Here is a 14,668-nt window from a genome sequence, read left to right as displayed (position 1 = left end):
TGCTACACAGTCAGCATCTGCCTCTAACAGCAGCAGCCAGAGGGAACTCCAGTCGCTACTGCTGACACATTAAATGCCACTATTCATCACTTCAAAAAAGGAAGTATCGTTGTTACATCTTCTTTAAAATCCAAAAAGGTTTATTTAGAAAATATTAAAAAGTCATAGCAGAAAATAGTTCACATACATGTATGCGGCAACGTGTTTCAAACACACAAAGGCATCCTTTCTCAAATCTGTTACTGTTAATCACTGACGGTGATAAGTAAACTGTGCGAGTTTGCCCAATTCCAGGCATCTATTGTAATCACAGGATGCTGATAAGTTTCCATGGATCCTGGAGGCCTGCTGAGGGCTCCTGTCGCTGCTGTGTTAGTACTCATCTAAAGCTCAACCTGTGGCCCGGGCTTCATAGAAGATTATGATTAGGACTATATACTTTAGTACAATGGTATTGCAGTATGTATTACACATGAGCAAAAGACTAGTGATGAGCGAGTGTACTCGTTGCTCCGGTTTTCCCGAGCACGCTCTGGTGGTCCCCGAGTATTTCTGAGTGCTCGGAGATTTAGGTTTTGTTGACGCAGCTGCATGATTTACAGCTGCTAGCCAGCCTGAGTCCATGTGGAGGTTGCCTGGTTGCTAGGGAATCCCCACATGTAATCAAGCTGTCTAGTAGCCGCAAATCATGCAGCTGCGGCAAGGAAAACTAATTCTCCGAGCAGTCACAAATACTCGGAGACCACCCGAGCGTGCTCGGAAAAACCCAAGCAATGAGTATACTCGCTCATCACTACAAAAGACGCCTATAAAGTTCCTGGAGAAGTCCGTGTTCAGTGTCCGTGCCCGAACAGTAGGTGTTCGTTACTGACGCCAAACTTTACTGTTTGGGCTCGCCCATCTCTACTCACCAGTTTACTCATGGCTTGGTGCTAGTCACAGCTATCCAATCAAGGTGGAAGAACCATTGGGGGAGATAAGTATTGAACACATCACCAATTTTCTAAGTAAACAATATTTCTAAAGGTGCTATTGACATGAAATTCTCACCAGTTGTCGGTAATAACTCATTCAATCCATGCAGGCAAAGAAATCAAAGCATGGATGTCCATAAATTAAATTGTGTAATAATGGGAACTAACACAGGGAAAAGCATTGAACACATGAAAATAGGTGCAAACAGCCATGGAAAGTCGTGACTCCAGCTGAAAATGATCAATATTTAGAAAGCATTCCCACCACTTAGTGAAAAATATCAGCTGCTTTAACTGATGGCTTACAAAAAGGTGTCTCATTATCAAGGTTCCACACAAGAACCATCTCATGATGGGTAAAACAAGTGAGCTATCCCAAGGCCTTTGCAACCTTTTTGTCGCAAAACATACTGATGGCATTTGGTTACGGAAGAATTTCTATACTGCTGAAGGTTCCAGTGAGCACTGTTGGGGCCATAATCCAGAAGTGGAAAGAACAAAATTTCACCATGAACCAGTCACAACCATGTGCTCCATGCAAGATTTCAGACAGAGGAGTGAAAAGAATTATCAGAAGAGTTGTCCAAGAGTCAGGGATCACCTGTGGAGAGCTACAGAAAGATCTGGAATCAGCAGGTACAATTGTATTAAAGAAAACTCTAAGTAATGCACTCACTCTCCATGGCCTGTATGCACGCTCACCACACAAGAACCCATTGGTGAAGAAAAAGCATGTTCAAGCACGTTTAAGGTTTGCTCAACAACATTTACACGAGCCTGTGAAATACTGGGAGAATATAGTCTGTCAGATGAGACCAAAATTGAACTCTTTGGATGTCATAAAATGCTTTTTTTCTGCTCGCTTTCTAAAACTGAACATGGACAAAACAGGATTCATCATCTTTCCCCCATCTCACTCTACCCCTCCACCAGACCTATCCATCAATGTCAATGTCACTTTCCCCAGTCCCACACGCCTGGGTGCCTCGGGGTGATCCTCGACTCTGCCCTCTCTTTCAAGCCACATATCCAAGCCCTTGCCTCCTCCTGCCATCTCAAACTCAAAAATATTTCCCAGATCTGCGCATTCCTTGACTGCGACACCACAAAAACACCAGTGCATGCCCTTATCATCTCCCGCCTTGACTACTGCAACCTCCTACTCTCTGGCCTCCCCTCTAGCACTCTGGCACCACTCCAATCCATCCTACACTCTGCTGCCCGACTAATCTACCTGTCTCCCCACTATCCCCAGCCTCTCCCCTATGCCAAGCCCTTCACTGGCTTCCTATCACCCAGAGACTCCAGTTCAAAACCCTTACAATGGCAAAGCCATCCACAACCTGCCTCCTCCATACATCTGTGACATGGTCTCCCGGTACTTACCTACATGCAACCTCTGATCCTCTCAAGATCTCCTTTTCTACTCCCCTCTCATCTCTTCTTCCCACAACCGCATCCAAGACTTCTCCCGTGCTTCCCCCATACTCTGAAACTCTCTACCCCAACATATCAGACTCTTGCCTACCATATAAACCTTCAAAAAGAACCTGAACACTCACCTCTTCCGACAAGCCTACAGCCTGCAGTGATCCTCAACCTACTGAACCACCACACAACCAGCTCTACCCTCTCTTAGTGTATCCTCACCCATCCCCTGCAGACTGTGAGCCCTTGCTGGCAGGGTCCTCCCTCCTTATCTACCTGTGTTGTTTTTTGCTCATGTTTAATGTATTTGTCTATATTTGCTTCCTTTTCACATGTAAAGCTCCATGGAATAAATGGCGCTATAAAAATGTATAATAATAATTATGTTTCGAAGCTAAATGTCAGTGCCTAACATCCTAAAAACACCACACTAACAGTAATGTTAGAGGTGGAAACATCGTAGTGGCAAACTTCATATAATTGAAGAAAATATGAATGGACACATTTCCCAATTAATGATAAAAATCTGATGCCATCTAGCAGGATTATGAAGAAGAAATGAGGGTTGACATTTATGCAAGACAATGATCCCAAACACACAGCCAAGGATACTCTCAATTGGATTTGGAGAAAGAAAATAAAGCTCCTAGAATGGCCAAGCTGATCACCTGACCTGAATACAATAGAAAATGTATTGGAAAGAATTAAAGCTCAGAATTCATAAAAGGAGCCCACGTGAGCTTCAGGATGTGAATAGAATTTGTGTGGAAGAATGGGCCAAAATCACATCTGAGCAATGCCTGCGACTAGTTTCTCCATACAGAAGGTGTCTTGAACCTGTCATCAGCAACAAAGGCTTTTTTACAAAGTATTAAATACATTTCAATAAGCATGTTCCATACTTTTTCCCTGTGTCATTTCTCATTATTCCACATAACCTAATTTATGGACATCTATGGTTTGATTTCTTTGCCTGTGTGGATTTGATGGATTGTTAACGACATCTGGGGATAATTTCATGTCAATAACACCTTTAGAAAAATAATTACTTAAAAAATTGGTGATGTGAGCAATATTCAATGCTTATTTCACCTGCTTTATCTATATTTATATATAACACTTTGTAATAATACTGACCTTTTACAATCATGTTGCCAGGCTAGTTTTACGACACAGATAATTCTGTGAAAGCAACTCAGAAGAAATGATGATACAATTGTTTTTGTTCACCATTTCACCTCATTTGAATTTTTTTCCAATTTCTCAATACTATGTATAGTAAAATGAACGGTGTCCATCAAAACTACAACTTGTCCTGCAGAAAAAATACCAAGTTCTATATTTCTATTTCAATGGAAAAATAAAAAAGTTATGACTCTTTGATGAAGGGGGAAGAAACAAAAGTCCAAAAAAGCAAAATTGGCTGCATCTGTAACGTGTTAAACATATGTAGGAGCTTAACTGGAATGGCAGCTGCAGGGAGAAAATGAAATTTTATTCTCCTGCAGCCACTTGCTTCCACTCATCAGGGCAGCGCCTTGGCCGGGGCTGTGATTAGTCAGCGCTCAGTATATAGTGAGTGCGCTGTTAGCACTTCTGCTACTCTTTGATTAACATCCTGCTGTGCACACACATGGTACAGAGCAGGATGTCAGTGAATAAGTGGTGTGGGGTTACAGTGCATCCTTCCCTAAAAGTTCATAACCTGGAGAGACACAGCATGTCAGTAGTCTGATCCTTGTACAAATCTATGTATATTTTGCCAGTTTTTCTCTGACAGGGGATGAAGGACTTCTCTTTCATAGATGGTCCCACATGTATTAGACATTTATGGGATATCCTGTGGCTATGACATTAATATCTTAAATAGGAAGACCCCTTTTAAGTATAACTACAATAATCATGTATTAATTGTGTATATTCTCTCTGTTTTATTGTAATATCATCACTTCTTACATCTTATTTGTTTATTCTTGACTTTGAACTCGTTATAATCCAGTTCCCCTCGTTATACCATGTAAGATTTTATGCAGAGTGCTTGCCTTAGGAACTGACGAGAGGAATGAATATGCTCTATGAATATGATCGTACCCATAGAACTTATGATCGTTGGCTACCAGAGAGTTAACAACATCAGACGTCTTATGGTTAATTTATTTTTCTTGAGAGTCATGAAGAGCGTCTCTTCGTATCTCTGAGATGCGGCTGGGTAGATCATGTTCACAGAGCAGCCTCTGTTCCTCGGCTAGTCTCTGCCCCAGTTTGTTTGTAGAGTTCTGAAGTTCTAATAGGTTTGAAAACATCATTTGCAACGCATGACTGAATTTTAGAGATACTTAGACACTGTCACAAAGATTTATTTCCGTGTTTAGTCAGGCTAACAAAATATACTAACTTTTGCAAACATAATGTCAGCAAGTCGATATATTTTTTATATTTTTTTCTTGATATGTTATACTCAAAAATCTAGGGCATCATCAAAATTCTCAGCACATGAATTTATACATTTAGTTTCATAGTCGTTCTGTACAGAAATGTTTCCATTCTGGTAACTTTCTGTAAAGTTGACTGTGCTTTTAGTAATCTCAAGCAAGACCAACTGTAGTGGTGCTGTCTCCTGGTCTCCATAAGTTCAAGACACAGAACCACGAACACTATCTAGTATACATGTAAGTAGAAGAACTCTATATGGACATTAGTACTGGGACTTCTTAATTATTGAATTCAGGTTTTATATTTTGTGCTATTGCCCAAAGTGTATAAAATCCGTCTCCTCACCATGCCATCTGCTGTTATCAACATTTGCGAAAGAATGGCTCTTTCGAAAGAGCTCACTGATACCGGCAGGTAACAGGACGTCACCTATCTAACAAGTTCATGAAATCCCTTCTCTCCTAAAGATTCCACCATCCCCTGGAGCAGTGGTGTACTGCTGATATACACAGACCATGTGACTGCTATGGGGCCTCTGAGTTGGGCGAGTGGGGGGGGGGAGAGCATTATCAGTGCCGACATCGAGCCCTCCACGTCATCACACTTTCAACTGTATCTACATCTTGGACGTATATGCAGCTAAAAGCAATGATGGAACAGGGAGCCGTCAACTCCCTCCATTTTCCCTGTGTGTCTGAGCTCTGACCTCTTAGCGCAGCAGCCGCAATGATGTCCCAACATTGTGCCTGCCCAGCAGAGCTTCAGACCACAAGCTTGCAGAGACAAGAGCAGCAGGAGAACAGGAAGAGGTATATATTTTTTAAATCAATGAGTACGTTATGGGTGCCATTATACTGTTTGGAGGGCTATAAGGGGGTCACTTAACTATTTGGACAGCTATGTGTGGGCCATTATACTATTTGAAGGCTATGTGAGGGGGCATTATACTGTTTGGAGGGCAATGTTAGGGGTCATTATACCATTTGGAGGATTATGTGTGGGGCATGATACTATTTGTAGGGCTATATGCAGTAAATTATACTGTTTAGAGGACTAGTTGGGGCCATTCTACTGTGTGCAGGCCTTTGTGCAGTGTGGAGGGTTGTGTGGGGTCCATGATATTGTTTGGAGGGTTCTGTTGGGGCCATTACACTGTGTGGAGGGTTCTGTTTGGGCCATTATAATGTATTTAGGGCCTTTATACTATACGGGGCTATCATATTGTGCAGAAGACTGTGTCAGGGCCATGAAACTGTGTAAAGTCTTTGAAGGCTTGGTTGGGTGAGTTTAGTGCCGGAAAACTTGAGTGTCCAAACAGAACTCTGACCTCAACCTCATGAAACTATTTTGACATGCACTAGAATGGAGATTGTGAACTAGGCCTTCTTGTTTAACCTCAGTGTTTGACCTCACAAATGTTCTTCTAGATGAATGGGGAAAAATTAACCGGTGGAAACCAACTTCATATTAATGTCTATGGATTTAAAATGGAATATCATAAAGGTTCCCTTTGGTTTAATCGATAAGTGCCTCTGTTATTGCAACTCTAAATCGAAAACACCGATAAAGGTTTCTACAGAAGAAGAGAGCAGTTTTCTATAAGAACCAAGATGCATTGAAAAAAACAAACTGCTCCACTCTTCCTATACACTAGTTTTTGTATATCTACTTTCTAAAATTTTGCTATGTTCCCACGATGAGTACCGCATTTGGTGAGGATTTTGTAGATTTTCTGCAGCATTTCTGTACCTATTAGCTACGGCATATTAGCTTACTTTTTTATCTATTTTTGGTATGTTATGCTTTAAATGTAGCTGCTTTGTTTTTTATACTTACTGTTATTTGGCTTTGACAAAAAAAAATGCAGTGTCAGAAACTAACCAAAACCTCATCCTGGGAACCAAACCTGAAGTGACCGCTCACCAGGTTAAAAATTAATAATTTTTATCTTATTTTATTTCCATGGCTCAATTTAGTCCCTAAGTATTCAGCTGTTGTTGTTTTTTAAATCTTCCATGCCATAAAGTTCCAGATTCATGAGCCTTTTATGCTTTTTATGTGCCATAAAATATATGCTAATTATTATGGTGCTTACAAGGATGTGTTGCTTGCAGGATTCTCTGGGGCATAACATTAGACAGATCTGCATAGTTATTCCGTGAGCAACACCCCTTTGGCAAAGAGCATGCAAATTAGCATATGAGGCAGACTTAATAAACAGGCCCATATCTCTGGAACAGTGTGATGGATTTAAAAAAATAAAAAAAACAAATACTCGGTGCACTGGGAATAACATAAGGGGAACACTGGCTATTTCTAACGTGGTAAAAAATCCTTGTTAAATGAAAAGGGATATCGTATGGACACAATTATATACCTATCCATGGGCTAACCCATTTAAAAAAAAATAGTTTCTTAAAGAGTTATTGATATCTGGGATATTTATGGCATATTCACAGCATATCAAAGTGTTCTTAGCTATTTTGGGATTCTCCATACCAGGGTGGTGCAAAAAAATAATGGAGTGGTAAATCTTGGGCCTCATATACAAATGAATAGAAAGAACTTTCCATGCTTGTCCATTATTAAAATACATTCAAGTTCCAACAGAAGAAATCTCTTGCGCCTCTGTCCATTGTCAATGAAGAATCAATTGCCTTTTTGGAAGTTTCCAAAATCTCTCGGCAAGTAATGTGTGTGTATATCGAAAGACCTCCCAGTGTCGTTGGGCGGCCGTCGAAGCCAGTGAGGATATATTGTGCCCCTTGAACTAGTCACTTTGTCTTCAGCCGAACTCTCAGCTATGTTTTTCTCGAAATACCGTAGAGTTTTAGAATAAATCATATGCGTTCTTAATCCAGAAAGCCAGTCTCTGATTAATACTGGTTGCAGTGTGCTTTTGGTAACAGATATTGGCCCTTCAGATACATCTTTGGTAATAAGCCATCACCGTATATAATATACAGTCAGGGCGTAATACTCCTTTACTAAAAATGAATTAGGAACTGTAAATCAAATGTTTGAAATAAATAGACTATAAAGCAATTATTTATACAACTCCCGTCTACCTTAGGCGGCTGTTCTTCGCCTTGGACTGAGCCCCAAAACACATCATCTTTTCCGGGGGTCAGAGGACTTATGATCATGTCGGAAAGGGAACTGCTGTAGTGATTGTCTCTACTGGAGCGGAGATTTTCATTCTTTGTTTAAGAGAGAAAACAAACAGACGGATGAAATAATAATGCGGGATCGCTGGAGACGGCACTGAATGAAGAAACCTTTTCCAGCTTGGCTCTCTAGAGTTTATGAGCTATACATATTAATAATATTAACTATTTCCTCTATCAGTGTCTAAGAGAAGAACATTGAAAAGCCAAAAGTACGGCAGCTCCCATGGGTGATCTAATCTTGTACTTGACGCCCTCGAAGCATAGTATAAGAGTGTGAAATAAGCCTAAGGACACAAACAAGAACAGATGTTGCGAACTTCATCTTTTTACACTGATATTTTATATACAGATGAGAGCAATACAACTGGGTTCTAATTTCAGACAAAAAAAGAACAGTCGAAGGCAGAAAAATGCAAAGGGAACTGTCACACCTTCATTCTAGCAGTCAGTGGAGCCCTATCCAAACCAATTTGACATTAACGACATTTCCTAATAATATGCCAGCACTTCCTATCTATTTTTATTTAAATCACAATATAATAAAATATGAAAATAAAAATAAACCTTGTAACATATCTTATCAGAGGATTCTTTTTCTCCTCCTAATCTTTCATTCTCATAACTCTCAATTCATGGGTGAAAAGCTTGAACTTGTTTTGCAGTGAACACAGATTTTTTTTCCATTACTGAGATATGAGATGACAATTGGTGTTCATAAAGTTCTATGGAGAACTGCAACTGTGTTTTCTGGAGAACTTACAGTAGAATGTCTCTGTTTCTAGCTCCTCCCTCACATCTCCCTAGAATCTTATAAACACCAACTGTCATCTCCTATCTCAGTAATGAGAAAATCCATCTTCTGTGAGAACAGATTTTACCCTTGGATTGAGAGTGAAAGTTCGATATAGGAGGAGAAAGAGGCAAATAAAACTTAATGACCGGCACTTTTTAACCATTTATAAACATCTTTTAGATATGTTGTAGAACATTAAACGTATACATTAATTCTACATAAAGTTATATACATGTATATATTATATGCATACTTATTATATTGCATGTACTTATGGAATGAGCTTACCTCCAAAATGGCTCTCGGTAAGGCTGGAGTACATGGACTAGAACTGCTCCCAGATCCAAGCCTGGAATGTGCTTGTTGTATAAAGCCCGTCCATTTAAGATTGCTCTGGTCAACATTTGTGATTTTCTTTTCTGATATCTGAAATGTCATCCAAGTTTGAGTTATTTTGATGTTAATCATCTGAGCAATAATAATATGTGTGATATTGTTTGATGTAAGAGACTGGAATGGTGTCCATTTTTTTCTAAATCCATTAGCATGATGACTTCAGAAGACCTGTAAATGTTTATGTTGATTTCAACTAGCGATGAGCGAATCTAGTGAAATTTGATTGAGGCAGATTTGATTTGATTTGACTAATTCTGAATCTAAATTGCCACGAATCAAGGGAAAGGGTTCGAAAATAATACAAAAATATCTACTCACCTTTCCTCACGTTTTTTATGCCCCTTTCATCACCACCACATTCCCAATCTTTGGTTCTTTTGTCACTCCGTTCCAGGGGTGAGGCCAACCTGAGATCTCTGACTGGTCAGCTAGAGTCATGATGTGCACCCCCCCTTCATGACACCTTAAAGGAGTTGTACAGCCTTAGGGTCCAAGTGTGCAGTCACTCTATGACACTGCATACTTTTGAATCCTCACATCTCGTCTACTGTGAGGTTTCTCCAGCGCCAGGCGCAACGGGTGTGTGACCACAAATATGTAATTTACATACATGTGATCACATGCCGACTAGACGTGCACAACCTCACTCAATGCTAGTTGGAATGTGGTGAGAAATATGCCCATTTCGGGTGCCAGCACCAGAGAATCCTCACAACGGGTGCCATGTGAGAACTCGCACGTCTGCAGTCACATAGAGTGACTGGAGACTTGTAGCCTAAGACTGGACAATCCCCTAAAGCCAAATACAGGCTGTGCGGATTGACATTGACTCATGCAGTCACATGGAGTGTGGGGGGTAATGCATGTCATAATGTATATTGCCCCCTATGTGACCACATAAGGCTAGTCATAGACTACAGCACAAAAGATTGAGGAACTGTGGTGTGAGCAGTGGAGGCGGCGTAAAAACTGGTGAGGAAAAATTAGTATAGAGTGTTTTTCATTCTAACCGTTTCCGACGACTTAAAAAAACAATCCAGCAGCCATGTGCACTAAATCCTCCAAAATGTGGATTTTTAGCAAATATGAATTTTTGAGAGATTTGTAATAAACTTGATTTGTTGTGAATTGATTCGCTCATCTCTAATCATAATGACTGTTTTGTTATCATACTATTGTGATATCCTCTGTAACCATCGTTTCTTAGCACCCAAGAGACACGACAAGATATGTGACATTATAGGTTACTTGTATTTCTTACCTTTAATTCATTTACGGCACTACCAGTCTTGTGATCTGAAGCGTGCTTTGGTGGCTCTAGAGTCTTCTCCATATGGTCATGTTGGAGAAACAGTAGCTGGGTCTGATCTTTGGGCAAGGTCCGATGAAACTTCCTTTGACTTTGAGTATCCTCAGTATTTTGCTATTTAAAACAAAGTGTTCTCAATTTTTCCATTCTGCATTTGTGTCAAAAATATATTTATTTCTAGGGCTGCAATTCGGCGTATTTACTCTCAGAATAAAATGTGCCCTTGTTATTCATAAAACTGGAATGTGTAACTGATTCCCTCAGCTAATAGATGTTACAATTAGTTAATTCCCCCTAGGACTGCTCAAATGATCATTTAAAAGGGTTGTAGATTAAATAATTAAATTATGAGGCAGATTATATGACACACTGAAGAGCTGGATTTACCCATAATTGTAAAGGCAAGAAAGGAAAATATGCCTCTACTGAAAAAGAATTTTGGATCAGATAAAGTAGGATGTTCCAGTCCTGGAACCGCAGGCCCAACAGAAAATACCACAATTATTGCGGTTTACTAAATATTAAATATATATATATATATATATATATATATATATATATATATTTTTTTTTTTTTTTTAAATTCCTTACATTAATATTAAAGGGAATGTTTTAAATATATATTTTTAAAAGTTATATCTTAATAATATATTTTTTTCTCACTTCAATTGGATTAGTCAGTGAAAGACACTTTCCTTTTTCACTAGCATTTGTAAAGTAATATAAGAGAAATGTGAGCACTGAGAAAATTCTGAAGATGGGAACAAGTGGACTGAAAAGGTGTTTCCCAAAATAATCATCTGCCATTAAGCCATAAAATAGACTGTGAATGGTTGCTTTTTGGAAAAAACATTGTTTACTTTGCAATACATTTTAGGTGTTCGTTTTAGGATAAGATTTTGTTGCAAAAAGGATTGAGACTTTGTGTTTAGAAAAGGAAATTAAAGGGGTCGTCTCTTCTTCTTACATGGGTAAAATTGCAAAGTGTGTGTAAAAACAAGCAACTTTGCAATTTACCTCTTATTACAAATTCTGTCTGTTCTCAAGAATGGAGGAATCTTGAATAATAGATTTTACTAATTGTTGTCTAGGTTATCAGCCACCATTACAGTCTGTAAGCCATGGCTGGTATCCTAGGCAAGGAGCACAGTGCTTTCAAGCTCTTTGCTAATCCGCTTGTAAGTGCAGCTCTGAAGCTGGCCAAATTGTTGGATCTGGCCAGCTTCAGTGGCTCTGTGCTCCTCCGATGATGCAGAGGCAAAATTAACTTCTTGCAGAATCGAAGAGCCCAAAATTTGGACAAGTGGCTCAACCAAACCACTATCAGGTATCAAGAGCACACTGCCCCCCGGAAAGCAGGAAGCTAAGATGGCAGAGGAGCAGTGCATTCCTGAAAATAGAAGATGAGAAAACCCATTTCTTTTTCTGGGAATGTGTATTTATGGAGGCCAGTAGAGTCTATTCGCTTCACCTTCTATGGACAACTTGTGCATGAGTCTTCATAGACCATTAGCTGCTGTACGCTTTACCTTCCATGACCTCTCAATTTTCTGTGGTCCATAATTCATAACCGAGAATCCCTATTGTCGTGTTTTATGTTAAATCAAAAGTAATCCTTTCATGGATGCAAGTTGCAATGACACTACCAACTCTGAGCACAGAGAAATATAAGAAATCTGGTAGTTGTAATGTATTCTTGTCCATCATAGTAATCTTTACCATCTGAGATGAAGAGCTTCCAGTTTGGGTGGTTTTTCCATCAGTTTTCTGCTTGAGATCCTCATGCTGTAAAGTGAAAATTAAATCAGCAATTCAAATTGATTTTGTAACTACATTTCAGATAAATACGAAACCAAATGACTGCGTCTGTACAACAGCTCCACATTTATGCGTTCCTCTCCCAAAACTTATTACCATGACCTATTTCTGAAGTCACACTCGCATTTTCTGTACTTCCCAGCAAAGCAAGGACAGCATGCTGAAAAATATTTTTAAAAGACTCATCGGTGTCTCTTTGGAACTGGAAATAGGAACTGTTAGGATACTTCACACATACTTATTTTTTGTGGCTTTGTCATGGAAATACAGTATCTTATTCACACAATGCAGCCAAAATCTGCATGCTTTCACTGTGGCTTTTCCCCATCAACTTGAATAATGGAAACTGCAGCATTAAAAAATTGGATGTGAAGCCTAATGATAAAGTCATGTGTATTAACATATGGCTTTACTGTATTTTATTTTGTGTGTTTCATAATAGATGACATTTTACACACCCTTTTATCCCCTTGATGCTCTTCACCATCCAGGGACACACTGCATGTATGGAACAGGCTCAGGAGTTAAGCCCGCTCCATACAGCACAGGAACATATCCTACATAGACGATACCCAGAGTGATTGCTGTGATTGAAGCTAGTTTAACCTCTTAGATACCATTGCCAACAATGACAGTGACATTGAAGCGTCAAGAAATAGTGTGTGTGTCTTCTATTACCCCTTGGGAATCCCCGGGACGTGATTTCGGTGTGCCGAAGGCTTTGTCATGGCAGCTAGGACTTTACTAAAAGATGAAGTGTCTAACTCATTAGAACTAATTTAAAAAAATGAAAAAGGATTTAAAAATATTTTATTTTTTATAAAATAATAAAAAAATCCTCAATATATAAAAAAAAAAACCTTAAATCACTCCCTTTTTTCCTGAAAAGCAAAATCTAAAAAAAAATTAAATCGCTGAGTGCAAAATTGTCCAAACTAATGCAATATCAAAATATTTATTGCATATGCTTTGAACAGCAACACAGAAGAAAAAAAATCTGGAATGGTAGAATTGCTGTTATTGATCACTTCACCTTGCAAAAAAAAAATTTGAATGAAGAGATGGTAAAAATAAATCTATATATATTTGGTATCCTCAAAACCATATTGACTTGTAGAACAAAGTTTACGGGTCTTGTTTACCACAAAGTGAACGTCATAAAAAAGTGTGTGTGTGTATATATAATATACCGTATATATTGGAATAGTTTCTTTTTCTTTTCTTTTTTTTTTTTATTCCAACTGATTTGTATTTTTTTGCCCATTTTACAGTAAATTATATTGTAAAATAGCGCTCATATGACTATTTAAATGGAAAAGTAAAAAATAAAGTTATGGCTCTTGAACATCAAGGAGGAAAAAAATGAATTATATTTTTTTCTTCAAGGGGTTAGAACTTGAAAATATGGTATGATTAAAAGTAATACAAAAAGAATGATACTGTGTGGATCTGGCCTTATTCACTGGAGTTATTACATGCCACCGAATGTCTGCTTTTGTTACTAATGTAAAAATGAGAAAATGGTTGATGGGTAGACAGAGAATTTTAAGTAGTCAACATATTAATGGAAGCGCAAGTAGAGATGATAATGCATGAGAGAGCTTAGCATTTTTAAAAAGAACAACCTGTTGTGCACTTCTTATAAAGTATCCATCCAGGCTTCCAATACTCAGATTTATAAGAAAAGGCATTTTAATGCAGACTAGAAGTAGAAACCTTCAATATCAAGCTCCATTATTCTGGTGGTTGTGGAGTTTAAGCAACTACAATATCCAAATATAGTTTGACTGACTTTGGTCAGACTAGGTTACATTCAGGTTTCATCCAGATGTCTGCAAATTGTCTCTTCAGAGAGGAAGAGGACTACAACTCTTGACATGTCAGTCTCCACAAGGAGAAATGCTACTCCTTGGATCCCATGCAGATGTCTGTAATGTGGTCCTAAGACCCAGACCTCTCTTCTCCATGGTTCATGAGAACTAAACATGGGTCACCACTGACCTCTACCACCTTTGTTTTGGTTTACTTGAACCACAATTTATTCGGGTCAAGGTTGCCAACTAATCTGTATCAATTTCTTCAGCTTAAAAAAAAAGTCACAGATGCCTTAAAACATTTTTATGAATAGGGCAACGTTGGCAACCCTGCTTATGTGTGTAAGGGTCTAAGTCTTGCAACCAAGAGAATGTGGCCTTACTCGGTTACACTATGGACCGATAGACTACAGCACAACACAGGAGAATTGCCCTTCTTGTAACATGAAGCTATTTTAGATTTGGCTAAGACTTATAAATAGAGGGGACACTTTCATTGTTCTGTTCATAAGGCAAAGATTCAAAGAACTGTA

The 14,668-nt window shown here is 38.8% G+C and overlaps 1 protein-coding gene across 1 annotated transcript in view; it reads right to left on the bottom strand.

Moving 5' to 3' along the window:
* NRK (Nik related kinase) overlaps positions 1–14,668 on the bottom strand; it is a 348,898-nt gene that overhangs the window by 143,653 nt on the left and 190,577 nt on the right. Inside the window, exons 14-17 of the mRNA XM_077285205.1 lie at positions 12,223–12,288; positions 10,456–10,617; positions 9,087–9,224; positions 7,904–8,035 (exon numbers count right to left, since the gene is read on the bottom strand). Coding sequence (XP_077141320.1) covers positions 7,904–8,035; positions 9,087–9,224; positions 10,456–10,617; positions 12,223–12,288 — 498 coding nt within the window. The remainder of the gene's footprint in view (positions 1–7,903; positions 8,036–9,086; positions 9,225–10,455; positions 10,618–12,222; positions 12,289–14,668) is intronic.

Source organism: Ranitomeya variabilis, chromosome 2 (genome assembly GCF_051348905.1).
Source record: "Ranitomeya variabilis isolate aRanVar5 chromosome 2, aRanVar5.hap1, whole genome shotgun sequence".
Classification (NCBI taxonomy): Eukaryota; Metazoa; Chordata; class Amphibia; order Anura; family Dendrobatidae; genus Ranitomeya; species Ranitomeya variabilis.
The sequence above is the reverse complement of the archived record's forward strand: the minus strand, read 5'-3'. Positions and strand labels throughout refer to the sequence as shown.